The sequence below is a fragment of the Rhodnius prolixus genome, unplaced genomic scaffold, assembly GCF_049639745.1.
Source record: "Rhodnius prolixus isolate KJV_2025 unplaced genomic scaffold, Rpr scaffold_1, whole genome shotgun sequence".
NCBI lineage: Eukaryota > Metazoa > Arthropoda > Insecta > Hemiptera > Reduviidae > Rhodnius > Rhodnius prolixus.
The window spans coordinates 66,583,162-66,605,748 of NW_027411581.1; the positions used below are offsets into that span (position 1 = coordinate 66,583,162).

A 22,587-nucleotide genomic window follows, 5' to 3' on the forward strand; every position below is an offset into this window, starting at 1 on the left:
GACTCCAATTTAAAACTCGTCAGGCCAAGCGTGCAGTTTAAGCAACGCTAGTCAAGGCCTCTAACCGTGATTCAGCCTCATGACGTGGAACTTTGCCATTAAACTTTGTAATATTATTCTTAAAGTCTGGAATTATTTTGAATTCTTTTGTTTTGTTCATGCTTTAAACTTCTAATCAACGTTTCATTTTGCGCTAGCATTCTTAAAAGAATAGAATTCTCACCAACCTTTACTTCTGCTAACGCTTGATTTAGTGGGGTTTCGATATCGTGTTTTTCTTCATCACCCGAGTCTGAAAAAAACATTTTAAACTATAACAAATCTGTCTAGCTATCTCTTTCACTAAACCTCCAATATCTAATCTAAGAAACATGCAATCAGCGATTAACTCACTTTCTTCAAATCCCACTAATAATTTCACTAACTTTACTGTTAAAACATTTCAGATCCTGGCTCTAAACTTAAACCTTTCAAATTTCCTTAATCTCTTTCTGTTTGCTCTATCACCTTCTCGCGACTTAAAATTAATTTATGTACAATTTTGATAGTTTTTGTAGGCGCTTCTGAAATAGTTTTCTTTAACCAAGCAATCTTTTCCATTGCCATGCAATTAAAATAAAACAATTTCTTCAACACAAAAATAAAATTTATTAAAAAACTTACAGTAAATTGTCCAAAAGATACAAACATCAGGGAATAAAAATAACCACAATTCAATCCCAAATTTCTTGGTAGTTGATAACTTGAACCTCTTTATGTTTTCTTCAATAATCTTCTAAAAACTTAATTCTACTAAGAGACGCAAGTCTTTCAATCCTTCTCAAACAATTTGTCTTATATATCTAGATCCAACTTCTGAAATTTGTTGTTCACCTACCTTTTAGGGACAAAAAAACACAAGATAACTCAAAGTAAAATTTACGAACGAATCTCTTTATTTCACAATTATTTGATGGTCTGATAACATGAAATACATAACATGCTTAACAATTATTATGTTCAGGCACATAGTTGTTTTAAATAAGCACACAACTAATAAAAGAAAAATAGCGTTCTCGCAGTATCAATATATCAACAATCGCCAGTGCAAAACTATATAATAAATGAACAACCATTAACCATAACCATAAGACAACCTTTTTCCCTCGTCAAAACTCGTGCATTCTATATAAGCAGTGTTGCCACATGAGTTTATAAATAAGGTGCACAGATATTGTGCCAGAATGGTAAGTTTATGCACTCTTTTAATAAAATACTTGATTCTTTCTTTTTTAACTAAATTTGTTTAATTTTCATCAATATATCAATTATATAATATACACTAATTTCCACAAACAAAGGGACAAAATTTACACAATGGGTTGGCAACATTATACTCGTTTGCAAACCACAGTGGAAGTTCAGCGATCGCCATAGCTCTGACCACACGTCTAGCGCCACAGGCCTTACTCACTGTCAGTGTCCTTCTGAAGGTCGTTCTCCCCACTGCGCTACGCACTGTGCCTGCATACCCCTTCTCTGTGCGTCATCTACTTCATTGCCGCCTTCACAGCTGTTAACTAAAATTTAATCCAATTATTATACTTCAAGCAAAGCGTTACATTCTTCTGCCTCTTTTATTTATTCATTATTAATCATCAATACCGCCAACAAATTTTCACTAAATGTATTTTTTCTCTTTATTTATTTGAAATAAACCAAACACTTCACTTCATCAAACAATAAACTGATCGATTAACATACCTTCTAAATTAACCAACCAATCAGACAGCTGCAGAAGTTGTCATGGTGTCTTTTGTTTGCCCTCTTTATGGCCCTGGCTCTTCCGGCCTTGACCCCAAGGTGTCCAACCTTGTCTCGAGGTGGTGGGGCTTACGCACTAAGGGCACTAGATTTTAAACCTCTCTAAAACTCTCGTGTCTTCCGTTTCTGGGAGTTAAATGGTTGTGTGTGCGGTGTAGCGAATTAGTGTAAGTGAATGTGCGTCAGTGTCTGTTGTTGTGATGTGCTGGTTTTCTGTCTGGAAAAAAAGAAGCAGAAAAGAGGAGATTGTTAATAATAATGAAATTTGAATAAGTAAAATTATTATTTTTTCATTGCTGCTATGCCCTGGGATACTAACTGGTAAACATTAAACATCACATCAAAACAAATGGAACTGGCTTTCCACTGTAGATTGGAATATGTATGTGTTTCTTTGAATTTTTAAGTAAGTAAAACTGTATTATGTAAATGTGAGAATTTGTTTAAATTTAGGTAAACATGTGTGCTTATATAAGTTATATTTTTAAATTAAACAGCTGTGTTTTTAAAAATACTTTATTTTCAAAATAGACGTAGCTATTGTATTTTATCAGAGAAAAATACAAAAATTGATAAAGTTAATATTTATCTAACTTATAACAATTAGGGAACCCTATTGTCCTTTCACTATGAAGGTACGAATAAGAATTAAATTATAATTATGATCTTTAGATAATAATATGTGGCACATACAGACATTACAGGAGGGGATTTCTCGTTGGCATTGCAAGAATTCCATGCAGCTGCTTAATCAGTGAAATAAAAGTTAACATTTAAATATAACAAACTATAACTTATATTTTGTTTGTGTATAAATGTGTGTGTATTGGTGTCTAGTGTATGATGATAATGTTGATGGGTGTTGTTGTGTTGATGAGTGTTTGAATGGTTTTGGGTGTAAAGTCTAGATGAATTTGTGTAAGTGAAATATTTATATTTATCTATAGTTGTGATGTGCTGGTTTTTTTCTGCTTCTTTTTCATTGATAAGCATGAAGAAGTAAATTTTCGAAAACGAAGAAATTATGGAGTGTGATAAAACTTTGTGCATGCAGTGGTGTTGGGGATTTGGGTGTTTTGCTGGGGGTTAATTGGCGGTTGTGAAGGGTGACAGTGTAATCGAGTGGCGGGTGGAAACTAGCTCTCGAAGGACAACCCTATAAAAAAAATAATAAATATGCAGTGGTGTTGGGGATTTGGGTGTTTTGCTGGGGGTTAATTGGCGGTTGTGAAGGGTGACAGTGTAATCGAGTGGCGGGTGGGAGCTAGCTTTCGTGGGGCCGCCCTATAAAAAAAATAGGTAAATCTTAAGAATAGCTCCCCGGAGGTGTGGCCTAATTCGAAGTGATTCTGATTCGCTGTTACTATAGAACCCGCCATATTCAAATATAAATATAAAACTATTTCTTTATTTTATATTTACCCTTAAATCTAGCGGGTTATATGGTAACAGCGAATCAGAATCACTTCGAATTATTTATTTAGGATTGATATTTCTATTTAAACACCCCCTGATTTTTTCTTAATAGGGGGCTTCGCCCCCCATACCCCCCTCCTAACCTACCTAATCACCCACAATTTTTTAATTTCACAAGATTCATTACAATAATTACACAGAACAACACAAAAGAAACTTACCTTATTCTGTGGAGTCCTTTTCCTGAGGAGGGTATACTTGTCGAACTCCCTCCAGAAAATCGAACAAAATTTTATAACATTCATTACTCCATCCTCACTCACACTACAATCATGCTTTAATTTAAAAAAAAAACTGCAAATTTAAAACGCTCATGCTCATAAAGTTACAAAAAAAAGGCACCTCAGGTCACAAACAGGGCACTCGCGGGAACTATTAATACATTAAACAGGAAGCAGTTACTATGCAGTAAGTGTACTGCGCATGCGCGCGAAACATAAGAGTTACGAAATTCGCACAATCCGAAACAGTTCATTGGCGGGAAGTAGTTTAAAATCTCACCGGTAGGTGCGCTGTACTTCCCACCCCCTAAAAATAAACAGGCCACACCTCCGGGGAGCTATTCTTTAGATTAGCCAAAAAATAATAAATAAATATGCTGTGGTGTTGGGGATTTGGGTGTTTTGCTGGGGGTTAATTGGGGGTTGTAAAGGGTGACAGTGTAATCGAGTGGCGGGTGGAAACTAGCTCTCGAAGGACAACCCTATAAAAAAAAAAAAAAAATAAATATGCAGTGGTGTTGGGGATTTGGGTGTTTTGCTGGGGGTTAATTGGGGGTTGTAAAAGGTGATAGTGTATTCGAGGGGTGGGTGGAAACTAGCTCTCGAAGGACCGCCCTATAAAAAAAATAATAAATATGCAGTGGTGTTGGGGATTTGGGTGTTTTGCTGGGGGTTAATTGGCGGTTGTAAAGGGTGATAGTGTATTCGAGGGGTGGGTGGAAACTAGCTCTCGAAGGACCGCCCTATAAAAAAAATAAATAAATAAATAATCAGTGGTGTTGGGGATTTGGGTGTTTTGCTGGGGGTTAATTGGGGGTTGTGAAGGGTGACAGTGTAATCGAGTGGCGGGTGGGAGCTAGCTTTCGAGGGGCCACCCTATAAAAAAAAAAAAAAAAAATAAATATGCAGTGGTGTTGGGGATTTGGGTGTTTTGCTGGGGGTTAATTGGGGGTTGTGAAGGGTGACAGTGTAATCGAGTGGCGGGTGGGAGCTAGCTTTCGAGGGGCCACCCTATAAAAAAAATAAATAAATATGCAGTGGTGTTGGGGATTTGGGTGTTTTTGCTGGGGGTTAATTGGGGGTTGTAAAGGGTGATAGTGTATTCGGGGGGTGGGTGGAAACTAGCTCTCGAAGGACCGCCCTATAAAAGAAATAATAAATATGCAGTGGTGTTGGGGATTTGGGTGTTTTGCTGGGGGTTAATTGGGGGTTGTAAAGGGTGATAGTGTATTCGAGGGGTGGGTGGAAACTAGCTCTCGAAGGACCGCCCTATAAAAAAAATAAATAAATATGCAGTGATGTTGGGGATTTGGGTGTTTTGCTGGGGGTTAATTGGGGGTTGTAAAGGGTGATAGTGTATTCGAGGGGCGGGTGGGAGCTAGCTTTCGAGGGGCCACCCTATAAAAAAAATAAATAAATAAATATGCAGTGGTGTTGGGGATTTGGGTGTTTTGCTGGGGGTTAATTGGCGGTTGTGAAGGGTGACAGTGTAATCGAGTGGCGAGTGGGAGCTGGCTTTCGAGAGGCCGCCCTATAAAAAAAATAAAAAAATATGCAGTGGTGTTGGGGATTTGGGTGTTTTGCTGGGGGTTAATTGGCGGTTGTGAAGGGTGACAGTGTAATCGAGTGGCGGGTGGGAGCTGGCTTTCGAGAGGCCGCCCTAAAAAAAAAATAAAAAAATATGCAGTGGTGTTGGGGATTTGGGTGTTTTGCTGGGGGTTAATTGGCGGTTGTGAAGGGTGACAGTGTAATCGAGTGGCGGGTGGAAACTAGCTCTCGAAGGACAACCCTATAAAAAAAAAAAATTAAATAAATATGCAGTGGTGCTATACTTAAATTAATTTATACAAATTACGAACATAATCTTGGTATCAGAGATATAGATTCATTTAAAGAATTGCAAAAAAATAATAGCGGCGAGTAAAAAAGTAGTTATCATCGATAACGGTGGAGGTTATTAAAGACAGTCATACCGTATATCGACCGGGTTTGTCGATTCCTGGTTGCTGCTGCCTAATCTTAAAAGAACGAGGAGTACAAGGGTCGTTTGAAAAGTCCGTGCAAAGTCAGAGAGATAGCACCACTGGCGCGTATCGAGGTTATGTTTAGTTAGTAGCATCTCTTGGAAGAACACACACCAAGTTTCAGCCAGATCGGTCTATTTCTTTGTGTTTGGCATTCGTTTGAATCGAGGAAGTCGAGTGATTTTCAAAAAATGGACGAAAAAGAATTTCGTGTGTTGATTAAACACTACTTTATGAAAGGCAAAACGCTTCAGGAGACTAAAGAGAAGCTTGATAAACATTATGTTGACTCTGCACCTTCGATTAGAACAGTTTATAAGTGGTTTCAAAATTTTCGGAGTGGCCATATAGGCACAAGTGACGCTGAACGATCTGGACGCCCTGTTGAGTTTACTACTCCAGAAATCATTGATAAAATCCATGATATGGTGATGGATGACAGAAGAGTGAAGGTGCGTGAGATTGCTAGTGCTGTGGGCATCTCGAATGAACGGGTACATAATATTTTGCATCAACATTTGGACATGACAAAGCTATCCGCAAGATGGGTGCCGCGATTGCTCACGCTTGACCAAAAACGAAATCGTGTGAAGTGTTGCAAGGACGGTTTGCAGCTGTTCCAGAAGAATCCGCAGGACTTTAAGCGTCGTTTCGTCACTGTAGATGAAACATGGATACATCACTACACTTCTGAGACCAAAAAACAATCTAAACAATGGGTTACCAAGGGGGAATCTGCGCCAAAATAAGGCGAAGACCGTTCTTTCGGCCGGAAAGATTATGGCGACTGTCTTTTGGGATTCGCAAGGAATAATCCTCATGGACTATCTGGAAAAGGGTAAAACTAATACAGGTGCATATTATTCATCGTTATTGGACCGTTTGAAAACCGAGCTCCAAGTAAAACGCCCACGATTGGCCCACAAAAAAGTCCTTTTCCATCACGACAACGCACCAGCTCACACCTCAGCAGTTGTGGTCGCAAAATTAATGGAAATAGGGTTCCAACTCGTTTCACATCCCCCCTATTCTCCAGACTTAGCTCCCTCAGACTACTATTTGTTCCCCAATATGAAGAAATGGCTGGCGGAAAAAAGATTTTATTCAAACGAGGAGGTGATTGCAGAAACGAATGGCTATTTTTCAGACTTGGACAAATCCTATTATTAGGAAGGGATCAACAAACTAGAGCAGCGTTGGACGAAGTGTATAAGCCTAAAAGGAGACTATGTTGAAAAATAAAAAAGGTTTACCCCAAAAAATTAAGTAGTTTTTATTTTTGCACGGACTTTTCAAACGACCCTCGTATATTGTCAGATTGATGGAGAATCTGCTGAAGGGTACTTTTAGAAGATCAAATTATGTAATTTCTAATGAAGGCTACGCTTGTGGAGAAGAGAAAACTTGGGCTGCTTTAGATCATAATTTGGCATACAAATGTTGATCTGAAAGGTGTACAACAACATAACCATATTGTGGTGAACTGAAAGAGTTATTTCCTGAAAATGGAACAAACTATAAAGAATGGACCTGTTTATGTGGAACTAAGGAAATGTTTGTGACTTTATTGTGTTTACCACTGGTGTAGAACCGAGTATTGATTTCATCAAAGATACAGGTATTTTATTATTAACATCTACATTATTCTGTTGAGTTATAAGTGTTTTTTTCCCCCTAAAGATTAAAGGAGAAATATTTTTTTCAGAAAATTGGAAAACTTAAGCACCGTCTTCCAGATAATGATCAATAAGTCTGCTTCTAACCCTCTACAAAAAATTATTAAATAACCTTAGTTACCAACTATAGACTGAAACTGATGCATCTATTGACCTGTCTTGGAGGGGACAAATTCTACCTACTCACCAATTTGGGAATAGAGATTCAAACTTAACGAGACACCAACTACAAGGTATAATGTTTGGTTAGTTAGTTTCGTTGATTTTAAAATGTAAAAACATGCATGTTTATACTTTAAAAAAACATGTGTGCTAATGACTGGAACTAGATTAAGAAACAGTTACTGGAAATCGTTTCCTTGGCCCTGAACAAATGAGAGACTTCCCTTAGATATCCACTGTGAAGCTGTAATAGTCGCCATAAGTCTAGCCTTGCCGCCTCTCGTTAATCATCAATTTATAATCTCATTTCTTTATTTCGGGTTGGATGCTGGTATTTAAAGTTCCATCTTCAATTCCAATTAATCAGCAGTCCATTGCGTAACTCTGCGCTCTCTAACGCATGGGAATCCTCCGATAAATCTGCTCTCCCTCGATATGATTACGATTTTTTAAAAAAAGAAAAACACAGACATAAATGATGAGGACGTATCTTTTCAATGCTTTAAGCATTATTTGATAAAAGAGTCACTGTTTTACTCATTGCTGATTGAAAAATTGACTGCGTAAATTTCTCTAAAAATAAAACTTAACACAAACCCAACAAACCACTTTCACTTCAATCCTGGCCAAACTAGCATGCGAAACAAGAGAATTAACTTAAATCTTTATTTATGACCTAAAAAAGAAGTTATCGCCTTTCTCTTCACAAACAAACCCCCCCTAAGATTTGACACTTTTTGTTCTCGAAACTTACGCAGACTTTTTTATCTTTTCCAGATGTCCTCCCTACTTGAAGGCTGTAGATGACTTGGTTTTTCCAGATATAAGCACACTTATTAGATTGCGATTTAATCAGAATTATTCGCCGCATCATCTAACCAGGATTGGTGTAGAAACAATGCACAAGTATTCGCACAGTACTTAGCTGGAAGAGTAGCAGACGCCGCCAACCACCTAATTCTGGAATGTGCTAATAACTCTAAAAGAAGAGAACGATTGTGGAAGGCTGTTAGAACAGAGCGACTGGATCTCCCTTTACCTGCCAATCTGAACACACTATACTTTCGGGTTGGATGCTGGTATTTAAAGTTCCATCTTCAATTCCAATTAATCAGCAGTCCATTGCGTAACTCTGCGCTCTCTAACGCATGGGAGTCCTCCGATAAATCTGCTCTCCCTCGATATGATTACGATTTTTTTTTAAAATGGCAGCATTTACACAGAACTCTTTGAGTTCATAAAAAAACAAAACAGGATAACTTTGTAAGTAATCAAAATACTTGAAAGACGCTCGCCATGGTCATGTACAGGATTTATAGAGTGAAACAACTAAGAAAACAAAACCCAAAAAGAAAACTCACAATAATTTAAACAGTGGATGCAAAGAAGAGACAACAACGTATGCATTTATAAGAATAGAATAATTGATTTTATGCTATATGGAAGATTTTGGATGTACTCGTATTAACAAGCAAAGATATTTCTTCGAACCTCCAATACTTAAATGGCTGATTTGCTAAGTTCAAGAGGCCAAAAACAAGGCGGGAACAAAACTGAAATAAACTGCTTTCACAAGTAGAAGACGGGGACTAAAGTTACTAAGTATAACGAGATAGTCAGATCTTTCAAAATTAACGACAGTAACGCTCAAGGAAAGGACGCTAACGAATTCCTGAAATCCCTCTAGGTATTTTTATATCTAGACTCACATGGATTGACTGAACTCAATAACATTAAAAGTAAACTGTCCTACGGGAGCAATGAATCCTGATAGAGAATTTCTTTAAAAGTCCCCTAGTTCTACTAAGTGGCTCTCAAGCAAACTAGAGATTCTATCTTCTTTTAAGAGATGGCGCCAAAGTAACTTCGTTTTACAATATGTACTTTCTATTGTACAATACATATATTCAGAAAGAAGAAATTTGCGAGATCAACAAACACAGTATGATGGAGTCTAAAAAGGTTTCTGGAAATTCCATCAGCAGCTGATGTGCGAATGTTTTTCCATGTATTTGCGATATACTTGCTACAGCTAAGTTTATTTATACTTAGAACCCTCATCTTTCGTCAGTTACTTTCATTTCCGAAAAGTTCACTGAAGAAGACTTTAGGGGTGCTTCAAAGGTAAGTGCTTATACATTTTTATCATTTTAATAATTTTTTTTTGTATAATTTATTAAGTTATCTACAATGTGTATATTAGGGTGTTTCAAAAAATGATGACTTTTAAATTTTAAAGTTCATTTAAAAACAAAAAGTTTCGTCCATATTAGAGCAAAATCGAAATTAATATTTAGAGGTCGCTACCATTGATCAAAAAATTTTTGTTTTGCTTTTTTTATAAAAAATCCTCATTAAATGTTTAGTATCTTTTAAAATTATTAGCAAAACATGTAATTGTACAAAGTTTATTTAAATATAATTTGCTATAAAGACAGAGGCAATTGGAATCATTTTGAGGGCCATTTTATTTTCAAAGTTGTGAATAATTAAAGAAGCTGTATTTTTGAAAAAAAAAATGTACATTTTTGAAAAATTTCAATTAATTAACGTTAAAATCACTTCATTTTTTATGTGTTTCGTACAGAATTTAAAAAACAAATTATTTTGGTTACTGAAACGTCTAAATTAGGGAATATTTTGCATTTATTGTTATAATTTGAAATTAATTCACTATCAGTCAATCAATTACTATCAAGTCGCGGGGCCACTGGCGATTCAGTCTGCGAGGAGGATTGTCAGAGGAGGCGAAAGACAGTACAAGAAGATTAGTGCTAGTAGAGAGAGCAGTATGGAATTTTTGATACTTAGTCTTGGCGAGTTGGTCTATAAAGGGAATGTTGAGGTCGGTGTGAAGAGTGAGGTTAGTCACCGTAGAAAGTAGCGTCAGCTATCTGTCGGCAGTAGTTTCGACTGAAATGTCTCTGTACAGTCCGTATGTTTGGCTGAACCCCACAGCTCTAGTCCTGTAAGTCCACATAGGTTTGAGGATAGTGTTGTATATTAAACGTTTCGAGTTCAATGGGTAATTTTGGAGCACCGTCCAAGTAGTCTGTAAAGCAGCTTCGCACGTTTTGCTTCATTGCTTGTCTTTTAAGTCTGGTGTGTGGGTTCCACGCGAGTCGTATCATTTTAATAATAATAATAAATTTGTAATTAGTTTCTGATAGACCTAAAACTAACATACATATTGTTGGTACGTATGTAAAATTATGAACTTCCTAGAAAATACACAATATGGCAAATTTTTTGTCAGAAGCCGATAATATAAATCTAAAATTTCTTTCTTTTTCCATTAAAAAAGCTGAAGTAGAACTTGCTAGTGATGACGGGATAAAAGTAGATTGGAAATTCGAGAGCAGGCTAAAAGTTGTTTACGCTGCAGGCGATGCCATGTACCTGTACTTGGGATTTAGCTAATCACTGGTTACAAATACACTTGGTGGACTCAAGCTCACCAGATGGGTACCTACGCTTGCTAAAGCTATGCATTGCTCAGTCAAGAATGAAGAATTTTGGGCAGGTATTGTGTGTGCTTTTATCCTTTGAATTATATTAAAAATCATTAATATTAATATTGCTTCGAATTATTTATTTTAGGATTTCTGTTTTGAACTGTTCACCCATGTTACATCTTTCTTTGGAATGAAAGTGGTACTATTGGGACTATTTAATGGACAACACTCATGAAATATTATTACGAGCAACCAAAGGGCAAGAATATAAGAATAAAGAATGGCCGAATGCAAGGTGCACAGACTTGGAACAGATGTGTGAAAATTTGCTACTTAACCATTTGGATCTAACTGATACAGCTGACGATTTACTTGATCGAAATTCAGATATTGATGAATATTGTAAGAATAAAAAACAAATAAATTTGTCTTTTGAATTCCTTTGGTCTTTTACTTGATTTAATTTGTAAAGTTATTAATGCTCTAGTTGCGATAACACGCTTAGACTACCCATCTTCCTTTAGGTAATTGTCCTTGTTAGAATTCCTGACCACAGGAAAAAAAAAAGTGGAATTAGACATTTTAATCGGGCATACCAATGTTGAGGGTATTCGTAACTCCCAAAAAACTCTGGTAGAGGATATACCCTCGTAACTAAACACACATCACAGGCCGATTTGAAGACAGAATGGTGAGAGATCAACTCGATCAAATTACATCTTCGGCAGATGTTGCTTTTAAGCATTGTCTTTCGTATAATTACGTTTTTGAATGTCATATTTCTTATAAATTCTGACACGTTAAAGCCCAGCAACTTGTTCAGTTTGTTTAAACCATCTTCTTTGCCAAATCTCAAGATAACCTGACCTGAAATCAAAGAAGCGATGATTCTAGAATCTAATTAAATACTCTAGACTATTTATTTTAGCAGTTCAGTTTGTTTAAACCATCTTCTTTGCCAAATCTTAAGCTAACCTGACCTGAAATCAAAGAAGCGATGATTCTAGAATCCAATTAAATAGCAGGTAAGTTTACAGAATCAGAAATCGTGATTACTTTTTTTTATGGAAGCTTTTAAAACGTTCAACTGGCCTTCAAGAAGCAGAATAGAGCTTTGTTAGCGCGATCTTGGTGCTTATTAACCTCACTATTCACTGAAAGATTCGTCAGTTTGCAGCGCTTAATTTTAGAATGTAATTTATTGTCAAGAAGCCTTTTTGGATTGTTACAGTTTTAAGACAATTTATATCAGCTTTAGCATTAAAACTTTTTTTTTTTATAAATCTGACTATTTTGAGTGAGATTCACTTACGGTTTTGATATTCAAGATGTGTTAGTTTTCTTTCTGGACCAATTCCTCGTTAATTTGAATCCCCAATCTTTAACTTAGTGCCTGGGCACTTTTATCTACACTGGCGAAGTACAAGTACAAATGTGTACTGGTCCAAGTGATGGTCTATCTATGTAAAACAGACAAAATATTGTCACTACCTGTAATGAAACCCTACTGCTACCTGTATTGAATCAGCTAGTTCTATCTAATAAATGTTCATTATGAATGATTACTGTATCGGTTATTTTCTGTTAAATTAAAATAATTTATATTTTGATACTTTAGAAATTATTATTTGTTTACTTTATTTTATGTAAATCAACATAGAATGCATACAGTATGTTACGTACTGTACAATACAGTATCTAAAGTAAAGCTTAGCACATTGTGTTAAGAAATATTACAAAATAAATAAAGAAATGAATAATAACATAATGATTTTAGAATTATTGACAGTCTTCTAAAAAATCTTGGAACTTATTTTATCCTCCAAGCGTCAGTATTTTAAGCTTGCCAGGTTTTGTATTTTGGTGTTGATTGATTTTACAAGTTGGAATATGTCAGTAAACTCCTACATATACATATAATAGCTTCAAGTCAGTTGAAAATTGTATTTCAGTGTAACATCTTAAGTAACTTCAGTATTAATTATTTTCAGTTTAATTTGCCTTAATTTTTTGGGGCGGGGCGGAATCACTTTTTTTAAAAAAAATAGGGATTTGAATCAACTCGTTCCACCATCAGATTCGTTCTAGTGGACCGAGTCCACTCAAATGGCTCATCACTTCTAAACTTGTAACTCGCTATTGTTAAAGTTACTTTAACTAGCTGTGCGATGTTTGGTAATGAAGATGTACATATTTCCTACAATTAAAATAAGAATTCGTAGGAAATCTATGCCTTAATTATTCTTAAAATTAGTAAACTATCATTACTTCATTTAGTTAAAGAATATGTAGGTTAAGTAAGTGACAAATAACAACAAATTAAGAATTAATTGTTAAACAGATTTTTAATTCAATTGATAATTTCTTAAAAAAATGTTTTCAAATTATGTCTAACGCCGTTAAAACTACCGAAAATAATTGTTCTAAACAAATAAAAAGAAATAAATTACATAAACAAAATACATTCAAATTTTACTGAACTAACTATCGATTGAATATTATTTTCGAATGGTAGATGCATAAAATATTAAACATGTTTCAAGTTTTTTTTTGGAAAACTCAATTATTCAAATTTGGGTTTTAAGAAATTTTTGTTTGTATTCGACAGTCGCCAAACTGTATATAGCTTAAATGTTGAGTTATTATTAAATTTTATTTCTTTGTAACTGGGTGATTGCCCGTTTTGTAAATAAATAAATAGATGGTGGTGCTTTGGAAAATGCTTAAAGTTGTGGTTCGTTCTTTAGGTTTCTACAAAAATCAATTTTGAAATATTTGGGAAAATGACACAAAATTGAAGTGTTAAGGCTTGGCTTAGTATAAAATTCTGTATTATAGACCTGTATTGCGAAGAAGCGAGCCTTGCTTGCAGACAGACACGTAGTCTAAAGCCTGACTTTAACTAACACAAACGATATACTCAACATCCACTGTTTAGCTATTATAAATTAAGTGATATAGATTGGTGGCCCTGAAAAGGGCCGTTGATAAGAAAATTATTTTACTGCTCAACTTAAGCACGTTCTCCTCTGATACGACGAGCCAACTGAATGTCCTTAGGCATAATGGTCACACGTTTAGCGTGAATTGCGCACAAATTGGTATCTTCAAATAGACCAACCAAGTACGCTTCGCTAGCTTCTTGTAAAGCCATCACAGCAGAACTTTGGAATCTTAAGTCGGTCTTGAAATCTTGAGCGATTTCTCTAACCAGCCTTTGAAATGGCAGTTTACGGATCAGTAGTTCGGTGCTTTTTTGATATCTTCTGATTTCTCTCAGAGCTACAGTGCCTGGCCTGTAACGATGAGGTTTTTTAACTCCGCCCGTAGCTGGTGCACTCTTCCTGGCTGCTTTGGTAGCCAACTGCTTCCTTGGAGCTTTGCCTCCAGTAGATTTCCTAGCTGTTTGCTTGGTTCTCGCCATTTTTCTCCAGTGCTGCCACAGTTACTATTCGATCAGAGAGTTTATGATTACTTTGGGCTCAACTGGGGTTATTTTATACTAGAGCTACTACCCCCTCCACAATGTATTAGGTAGTACCACAGAGGACCCCCACCATTAACAGCTGCAACTCCATGTCTGCCATATGCTGAGATAGAATTCAGAAATGGGAAATACTGATATTGCCAACCTAATTTTAATTTAAAATATAATAGAGGGAAATTAAACGACTTTCTCCGACTGAAGTTGAACGTAGTTCAATTTAATTGAAGCTATTTGTAATAAAAAGTAGATAACTTCATTTGATACTTTTTGAATACATTTTTTGTTAAACTCAAAATGGAAAGTTGATGTTTGATAAATGCCATAAATTTTTCAAACATTTACATTTATAATTTTACATATTTTGCTATATATTGTATTTTATTGTGCATATTAATTAATTATTTTATGGAGAAAATAACTATAGTCCCAATTTCTGCTTCAGGGAACTAATAAATCGCTAACTGAAGTACAAATGCTTTTAGAAAAAATTAATATTTCTATTTTAATTTCATTAACAAAGAGCTAGCGTTAATACGTTTTTATAAAATAAATTAATCATAAGTACGGTAACGCAAATGTTCTATTATAAATAATCAGTTCTACGTTCTGTCTGAACTACCACAAGCAATTTCCCTTTCTTATTTTACTGAAGCCTTCATTTTATTTGCACACTGCACATGCGTCATCTAACGATAACCAAACGAATCAAGGTCGAGGTTCCTTATTATTCGTTCATTTTATTCATGTCCAGGAAAAAATAAAATTAAATAAAATTTACGCTAGTAAGAGAAAATCAATTGCTTAATGAGAATTTTTTGTATTTCAGTTTACATAATATAGTTTTGATCTGAGATATGTAGTTTAACGAAGCCAAATCAATATTTACCGATGCATGACGAAATTAGGAAAATTAAAAAGAGAACATACATGAAATGAACTGGTTCAAGCATAAATTATTTTTAAAAATGTTATATTGCACTTGGTATACAATATTCGTACAATATGACAAGGCAGATACATTTGTATTTACTTCAATTAGGTAACCTAACCTAACGAAATTAACGTCGGCAGTTTTGGCTTAAGTTAACAATATGTAATGAACTCCTGTTGTTGTTAAATGTTATTGGTTTTAGAATTGATATATTTTTGAAGTTTTGCAGTACTGAGAACATTATCATATTTTGTTTTTTAATTTATTACCACAGATAATAAATAGAAATGGGCGATCTAATTTGAAAATTTATTTATTTTTGATTCATTACCACAATAGCAAGTACGTGGTCTAAATCAAAATACCTCCTTCATTTTTACCTCCAATAGCTTTTTCAACTTATAATTAATTACTATATTATTTTTAAATTTTGTATGTTGACCATATTTTAATTTAGTAATAATAACCTAAGTTGTTTCTTGATCTAATAAAAGTAGAATTAAGCCAAAATAAACTTTGAGATGTAAATTTGTAAAACATACCTTGTGTAGGCCAATAAGTGCTTGCTTACCTTATTGTGTTCCCAAGGCGAACAGTGTGCGGTTACAATTTTATCTGAAATTACCTCACGCTAGAATACAGTGGCTACAAAAAGTATTTGCACACCTACGATTTTTGTTATTTCCAAAAGGCAAATGAAATAAATTATATCGTACTGTCTTATATTTTTTTGTTAGTCATTTTAGATACATATTTTATAGAAAAAATTATTTAATTATATTTATGTTTGCCAAAAAAAATTAAAAACTACATTTTAAAACACAAAAAGTATTTGCACACCAAACAATATTCTTGTTTGTTTAATTAATAAATCCGTTCAAAGGTTGATTTAAAATTTTAAATTAGAAATAATTATGTTTTGGTTCCAATTCAGTTGTTAGCAAGATTAACATGGCAAAAACAGCAGAAATTTCAAACACAATTCGCTTTAAGGTAATTAAATTGCGGAATAACAAAAAAAGTTATCGGCAAATCGCTAGTATCTTAAATATGAACATGTCCACGGTGCGATACATCATTAAAAGGTACGAAGATAGGGGAACTATTGAAAATAAACGAAGAACCGGTAGACCTAAAGTGTTAAATGAAAGACAAAGAAGAGGCATTGTTCGTCAGGTAAAGGCCAATCCATTCACAAGTGCGGGCGAGTTGGCGAATATGGTCGCGACAACATCTCAGCGAGTGAGTGAAAGCACTATAAGGAATGTTTTGCACTTGACAAATTATTACGGTAGAACTGCTAGGAAAAAGCCATTCATTAGTGAGAAGAATAGAAAAAAAAGACTAGAGTTCGCAAAGAAATATTCAGGCAAGTCAATAGAATTTTGGGAGAATGTGCTCTTCACTGACGAAAGTAAATATAACATTTTTGGAAGTGATGGCCGGCAATATGTTTGGCGAAAGGTAAATGAGGAATTTAAAAATCAAAATATAATTCCGACAGTGAAACATGGGGGAGGCAACGTGATGGTTTGGGGCTGTGTTTCTGCAAAAGGTGTGGGTAAACTTGTGTTTATTGAAAAAAATATGAATGCTCGAATGTATGTAGATATTCTGCGCCAAAATTTGGGCCAAAGTGTTCGTAAGTTGGGTATGGAAAATTCATTTTTATTCCAACACGACAATGATCCGAAACACACAGCGAGAGTTACAGAGGAGTGGATGCTCTATAATGTGCCAAGGAGACTTCACACACCTCCTCAATCTCCAGATGTGAACATCATTGAACATATTTGGCAAATGCTACACGTTAGAATACGAAAACATACAATTTCTAATAAAGATTCACTGAAAAAGGCTTTACTAGAGGAATGGGATAAAATAAGCCTTGATGATATTAAACCATTAATTTGTTCGATGCCTAACAGACTCAAGGCTATAATAGAAGCCCAGGGATTAAATACTAAATATTAAAATTAATTTTTTTATTAAATTTTATATAGAATCAAGATGTGTGCAAATACTTTTTGTGTTTTAAAATGTAGTTTTTAATTTTTTTTGGCAAACATAAATATAATTAAATAATTTTTTCTATAAAATATGTATCAAAAATGACTAATAAAAAGATATAAGACAGTACGATATAATTTATTTCATTTGCCTTTTGGAAATAACAAAAATCGTAGGTGTGCAAATACTTTTTGTAGCCACAGTAGGTTAGGTTTTCTCTGTTAAGGCTGCATCATGTACCCTTATCCTATCTAAGGAAGTAGTGCTAGTCAGACGTCCAAGTTTATAGTAATAAGTGATTTACTCATTTGGTGGCCCTGAGAAGGGCCGTTGAAATGATTAGTATCCAAAGCAAGGAAATCTACTTGGAGCTAGTATATTTGGTGACTGCCTTAGTACCTTCTGAAACAGCATGCTTAGCTAACTCTCCTGGTAATAGCAACCTGACGGCCGTTTGAATTTCCCTAGAAGTGATAGTCGATCGCTTGTTGTAGTGAGACAGCCGGCTAGCTTCGGCGGCAATACGTTCAAAGATATCGTTCACAAAACTGTTCATGATGCTCATAGCCTTTGACGAGACCCCAGTGTCAGGATGGACTTGCTTCAGCACCTTGTAAATATAGATTGCATAGCTCTCCTTCCTCCTACGTTTCTTCTTCTTGTCGCTCTTGGCAATATTCTTCTGCGCCTTGCCAGCCTTTTTCATCGCTTTTCCTGTTGTCTTGGGTGGCATGTTGAGCTTCGATTCACTTCGGTGGTTGCTATAGAACTGTATGAGAGGACACAATTGTGAACGTCTATTTATACCAATTTGTTGGTATGAAGCGAACCAATAGCCGTTCAGTATTTCGTATGGTGCAATGCGGTTGTGTATGTGTGTGTGTGTGTGTGTATACACTCTATCCCCACCACATTGCACTCTTCTCAAGGTGCTTTCAGAGCGGTCGTTAACACCACATCCACGTCATCATTCCTGGCAAACAACGTATTAATAGTTAACATGCAGACATCAGACTAAAGGGTCTCATTATATTATTTATTTATTTATTTATTCCTAGTTTTTCAATTTACATACGTCAACCATTAAAATATTCAGTTTCCTTACAAATTGTACAATTTAACATAACCATTGAACTTAGTCGACATTCGATACATATGATATTTATAAATAATTTTAAAGATAATAATCATTATTTTTTTATTTACAAAACTTTACATAGTTTTACACAAAAATAAAGGATACAGAAATTGAGGTTTCAAGCTTAGCGCCTATATACACTCAACAGATAAATATTAGTACAGATTAAAAGGGAACATATTTACATATTAAGGAATTTCTAAATAATAAAATGTTAAAATACTACTATTGAAATAATAAACTATAAAAATAAAATTTTAATCTAATGGGGCCTCAAAATTAATTATTTTCCATTTTGTTTGTTTCTAGGTTAAGAAAAGTATTGGTTATCGTGTTAAATTTTCTGAATCGATTTTACAACGAAAATCTTAATTTTTAGTTCCAAATTGTGATTTTTGAAAAATCTATTTTTTTTGTTGACAAATTTATGTAAAACATTTTACTGTAGAACTGAACAATTATTGGAAAGCCTAACTCGCCCCCCCCTTTAGAAAGTGTAGAACATTTCCACAAATGAATTGACTTGGAGTTACTTTTTATTTTTTTTTCATATGTTTGGCGTAATTATTTTGTTTCTGGGCTGGACAATCCTCAGCTCGTGTCCCAAGCATCCGCTACCTTCCCTTCTACGACGTCTAATCGATAGTTGAACGTCAAGTCTTACCTGAAAGTATGCAATTACTACACTCCATAATTTTTTATTTGCTACGCGTTTTTAGTTTGTATGAATACAAGAAAAACATAGATGAACTTGTAAGTAATTTTGTATTTTTATAGTGGACAGGTCTTCCAAGGCTTTGTAAATGCAAATTTATAGCAATAAATAAATTTTCTTCTTCTCTCGATACTCTTTTGGCTTTTACCAAAGTAGCTGCTCTTTTGTGCCACTTCTACACGAAGAGAGCAAAAAAAATAAGAGCTAGAAGTAGTCTATCTGAAGACATCAAGTATAGAGACAATCGCCACAATACAATCATACTTTCTGTAATAAGGATGTGAGACAATTAAAAAAAATTAAATCTTTTATAAAATATATTTATTTTTGTACATAATTAACATGAATAATTTATTTACAATTTGGAAGTAAAGATTCATAAAAAATTATATCTTTCTACATATTACACATTAGTACATATTACTGTCAATATATACATCGGAAAATATAAACGATAATATCGATCAGGAATGTTGAGGCTTAAGATCGAATCCTCAAAACAAAGCCAGCTTTAAAAAAAAAAAAGAGTGGAGATTCTTAAAGTACACTTACACGCTAAATAAATGATTAGTTTTTTTTAAATAGATACAGATCTCTGAACGATACATCAATAATATATTTAAAATATTAACATCAGGTGAGAACATTTCCATGATATTCTCTTAGGTAATCTCAGTTTTTTGGGGGATACCAAGATCACGTTTAGGTATTTTTGAAGATTTATTGAAAAATCTGGACCTCTTTGGAACGGCAATTTTCCATTACTAAACAAAATACTAAAATTTGAATCCACAGAGAAACGATTAGCTAAGTGGTTAGCGTAGCTTGCGGAGATCCTGAATTAGAATTGCAGCTGAGCAGTTGATTTTCTACATAGGCTGCCCCACAGTTCAATGGTGGGACAATCTTGGGCTGTAACGAGAGAATACTGTTCGGAGAGATTTTGCAGTGCACTGAAAGAAAAGGCGTTAATGATCTAACATGTAGGATGTGTGCCTTAAATTAGTAAAAATAATGAGCACCACCAGCTGTTGCATTTCAACATTTACGAAATCGAAAGAACACTACCTATACACCAACCCTGGGGAATTTCTAGTAATGAATTTCATCAATACGGCACAGAATTCTTAATATTCACAGATCTCAAACCACTTTCATACAATCTAAGCTAGAACAAGGAAATCCTGTATTAAAAGCGGAAGCCCTAATCAATTTCTTAAGTTACGCTCTTACAAAACAGCAAAAACTGATCTTATAAAGGGAAAGAACAATTCTATAGCTGTCCTGGTAACCTACAGGAGAGGGACTGCTATCTCTTGCAAAGATCGAGAAGATAGGTAGTGGTATGTTCAGTTAGATTCAGTAGACAGCCCAGTGCCAAAAAAAATAATGGAGCTTAAGGATTTAAGACGGAACTATAGTTTGTATACAAAACATCTTTGAAAAATATCAAGTTTTACTACAACCGGATGGCCGGGAACACAAGAATATCGTAGACGAGTTAGTAAATAACTTTCTTTGAATAGAAACATGAACATTACTCATGAAGAGGCATTTTAACTATAGAACGGGATGCTTATCAAATAAATTTCCTGTAGCCATCAATCATAATAATAATAAACGAAATTATAAACCGATTCTTTAAAAGAAAATGTGGCCTCCAAACAAACAGTTTTGGCAGAATCAATTGAAGGAAGAAGATATTAGGTTAGTTGTAATTGATGCAAGTACGAAATGTTTGGAGATTATATACCCTAGAAGAGATGTACTGCGGTAAGAACAGTTGTGACAATTTTTAAATAAATATTTTCGTGAAATTTTACTTCCGGTGAGCTAAGTGACAGAAAAACGGGGGGGGGGCACAGGTTTTTTTGGTTCACCGTATATTTTTACCAAGTAACAGAACTGGGCTGTCCTAAAAATGTTTACAAGAAGTTTTGCGGTCTTCTTTGAAGATGAAGGAATGCTTTTTTAATTGTCCTTGGGAGGAAGCCCTTCGTAAGTATCTTTGATATTGACAAAGCAAATCAGTCACACGCCACAAAGTTTCACATTTTTAAGAATAACATCCAAGAACTCCAGAGAACATGAAGGAATGTTTTTTTCTCTCTCTCTTAATCCATCAGAATTGTTCCTAGGGAGGAAGCCTTCGCTCCCTTCGCAGTATCTTGTGACATTCTAAAAACCTGGACATTCGTAGAAATATATCGTCAAAGCACAATCAGTCACACGCCACAAAGTTTCGCATTTTCAAGAACAACATCCAAGAGAACTCCAAACTGGATGTCTATCGTATCTAAAGGGCTACACAAAAGGAAGACAGGTGAAGAAGCCTTCCGCCCTCTATTATGTAAGTATACAAAAGGGTAAGAAGCCTTCCGCCCTGTATTATGTAAGTAAGTATACAAAGGGTGAAGAAGCCTTCCGCCCTGTATTATGTAAGTATATAAAGGGTGAAGAAGCCTTCACACCCTGTATTATGTAAGTATACAAAGGGTGAAGAAGCCTTCCGCCCTGTATTATGTAAGTATACAAATATTTATGTATCAATAGTAAATAAATAATGTTTGTACAAAGCTTCTTAATAATATTTATACATTACAAACATAAATTTCCTCTTTAGCTAAATAAAATTTAATATTTTTAAAAACAAAAAAGTTAACTTAATCAAAAAAAAAAACTTACAAAATTGTTAGGAACGTTTTTTTTTTTTTAATGGCTTACAAAACATAAAATTTCTTACTTTTGAAGAAGTACGATCTATTTGACCCGAGACACTCCATGAAAGACTTAAAGAGTTTGGTGACGGGGTAAGTACTAAGCAATGACCAAAACCCACCCCTTGTTAGGAGGTCTTAGAGTCTTAGCCGAGAAAATCTTCAGAAGTTGGATGTCCAAATCCTCAACTGGTGGACACACTTCACTAAGAGCGAGCTTAAAACTTATTTGATTGAGAGCTTAAGCATAATATGTTCTAGCTTTTTTTTTCTTTTTTTTTGCGGGAAGACTTATCTTTTTTGGATACTGGCATTTTTACTATAATAATATACAACTAATGTATTGTGCATAAACATCAGGTAGCATCATTTTCTGTGTGATGATGAGGCATCATCTGCAGTTGCATCACTCTCCTTGCTGATGCTTCTAACTGCAGGAATTTACCAAGTTTTATATCACTAAATTACTTTATATCCTATTTAGCCATTATAAATCAGAAATATTCGTTTTTTTTTCTATCTCTCTCTCTTTTTTTCTTTTAATTGTATCACAAATTAATTTTCAGAATATATAATAGATTAAATATAATATTAATACATAATATGAAAAAGTATGTATCAATTTATAAGGCTCTATTTGTTTGTTTTACTTAATTTTTTTTTTTTTTTTGACTGACTAGAAAACCGGTTTAACATAATTAAAACAAAGATTACACATTAGACGATAGGACGATCAGCGTGCTGCTATTATTTCATCGCCAAATATATCTAT

The 22,587-nt window shown here is 34.6% G+C and overlaps 2 protein-coding genes and 2 long non-coding RNA genes across 5 annotated transcripts; 1 reads left to right on the top strand and 3 right to left on the bottom strand.

Annotated features, from left to right (window-relative positions):
* Positions 1–912: 912 nt before the first annotated feature.
* On the bottom strand, positions 913–3,197 carry LOC141446210 (uncharacterized). The gene is made up of 2 exons (XR_012453578.1): positions 1,744–3,197; positions 913–1,559 (listed from the first exon to the last, which is right to left on the bottom strand). It is a non-coding gene; the product is annotated as an uncharacterized lncRNA (long non-coding RNA).
* A 2,782-nt stretch (positions 3,198–5,979) lies between these two features.
* Positions 5,980–11,257, top strand: LOC141446206 (uncharacterized). Of its 2 annotated transcripts, none has more exons than XR_012453574.1 (5): positions 5,980–7,142; positions 7,230–7,445; positions 8,140–9,486; positions 10,667–10,885; positions 10,963–11,257. It is a non-coding gene; the product is annotated as an uncharacterized lncRNA (long non-coding RNA). The 2 variants fall into 2 exon arrangements; XR_012453573.1 differs by having other exon boundaries at positions 5,983–7,142; positions 7,230–7,433.
* A 2,522-nt stretch (positions 11,258–13,779) lies between these two features.
* On the bottom strand, positions 13,780–14,306 carry LOC141446216 (histone H3). The gene has a single exon (XM_074112705.1). It carries the CDS (start codon positions 14,239–14,241, stop codon positions 13,831–13,833), a length of 411 nt encoding a protein of 136 aa, XP_073968806.1. The 5' UTR covers positions 14,242–14,306; the 3' UTR covers positions 13,780–13,830.
* Positions 14,307–17,552: 3,246 nt separating this feature from the next.
* LOC141446217 (histone H2B) lies at positions 17,553–18,031 on the bottom strand. Its single transcript, XM_074112707.1, has one exon. It carries the CDS (start codon positions 17,976–17,978, stop codon positions 17,607–17,609), a length of 372 nt encoding a protein of 123 aa, XP_073968808.1. The 5' UTR covers positions 17,979–18,031; the 3' UTR covers positions 17,553–17,606.
* Positions 18,032–22,587: the final 4,556 nt, after the last annotated feature.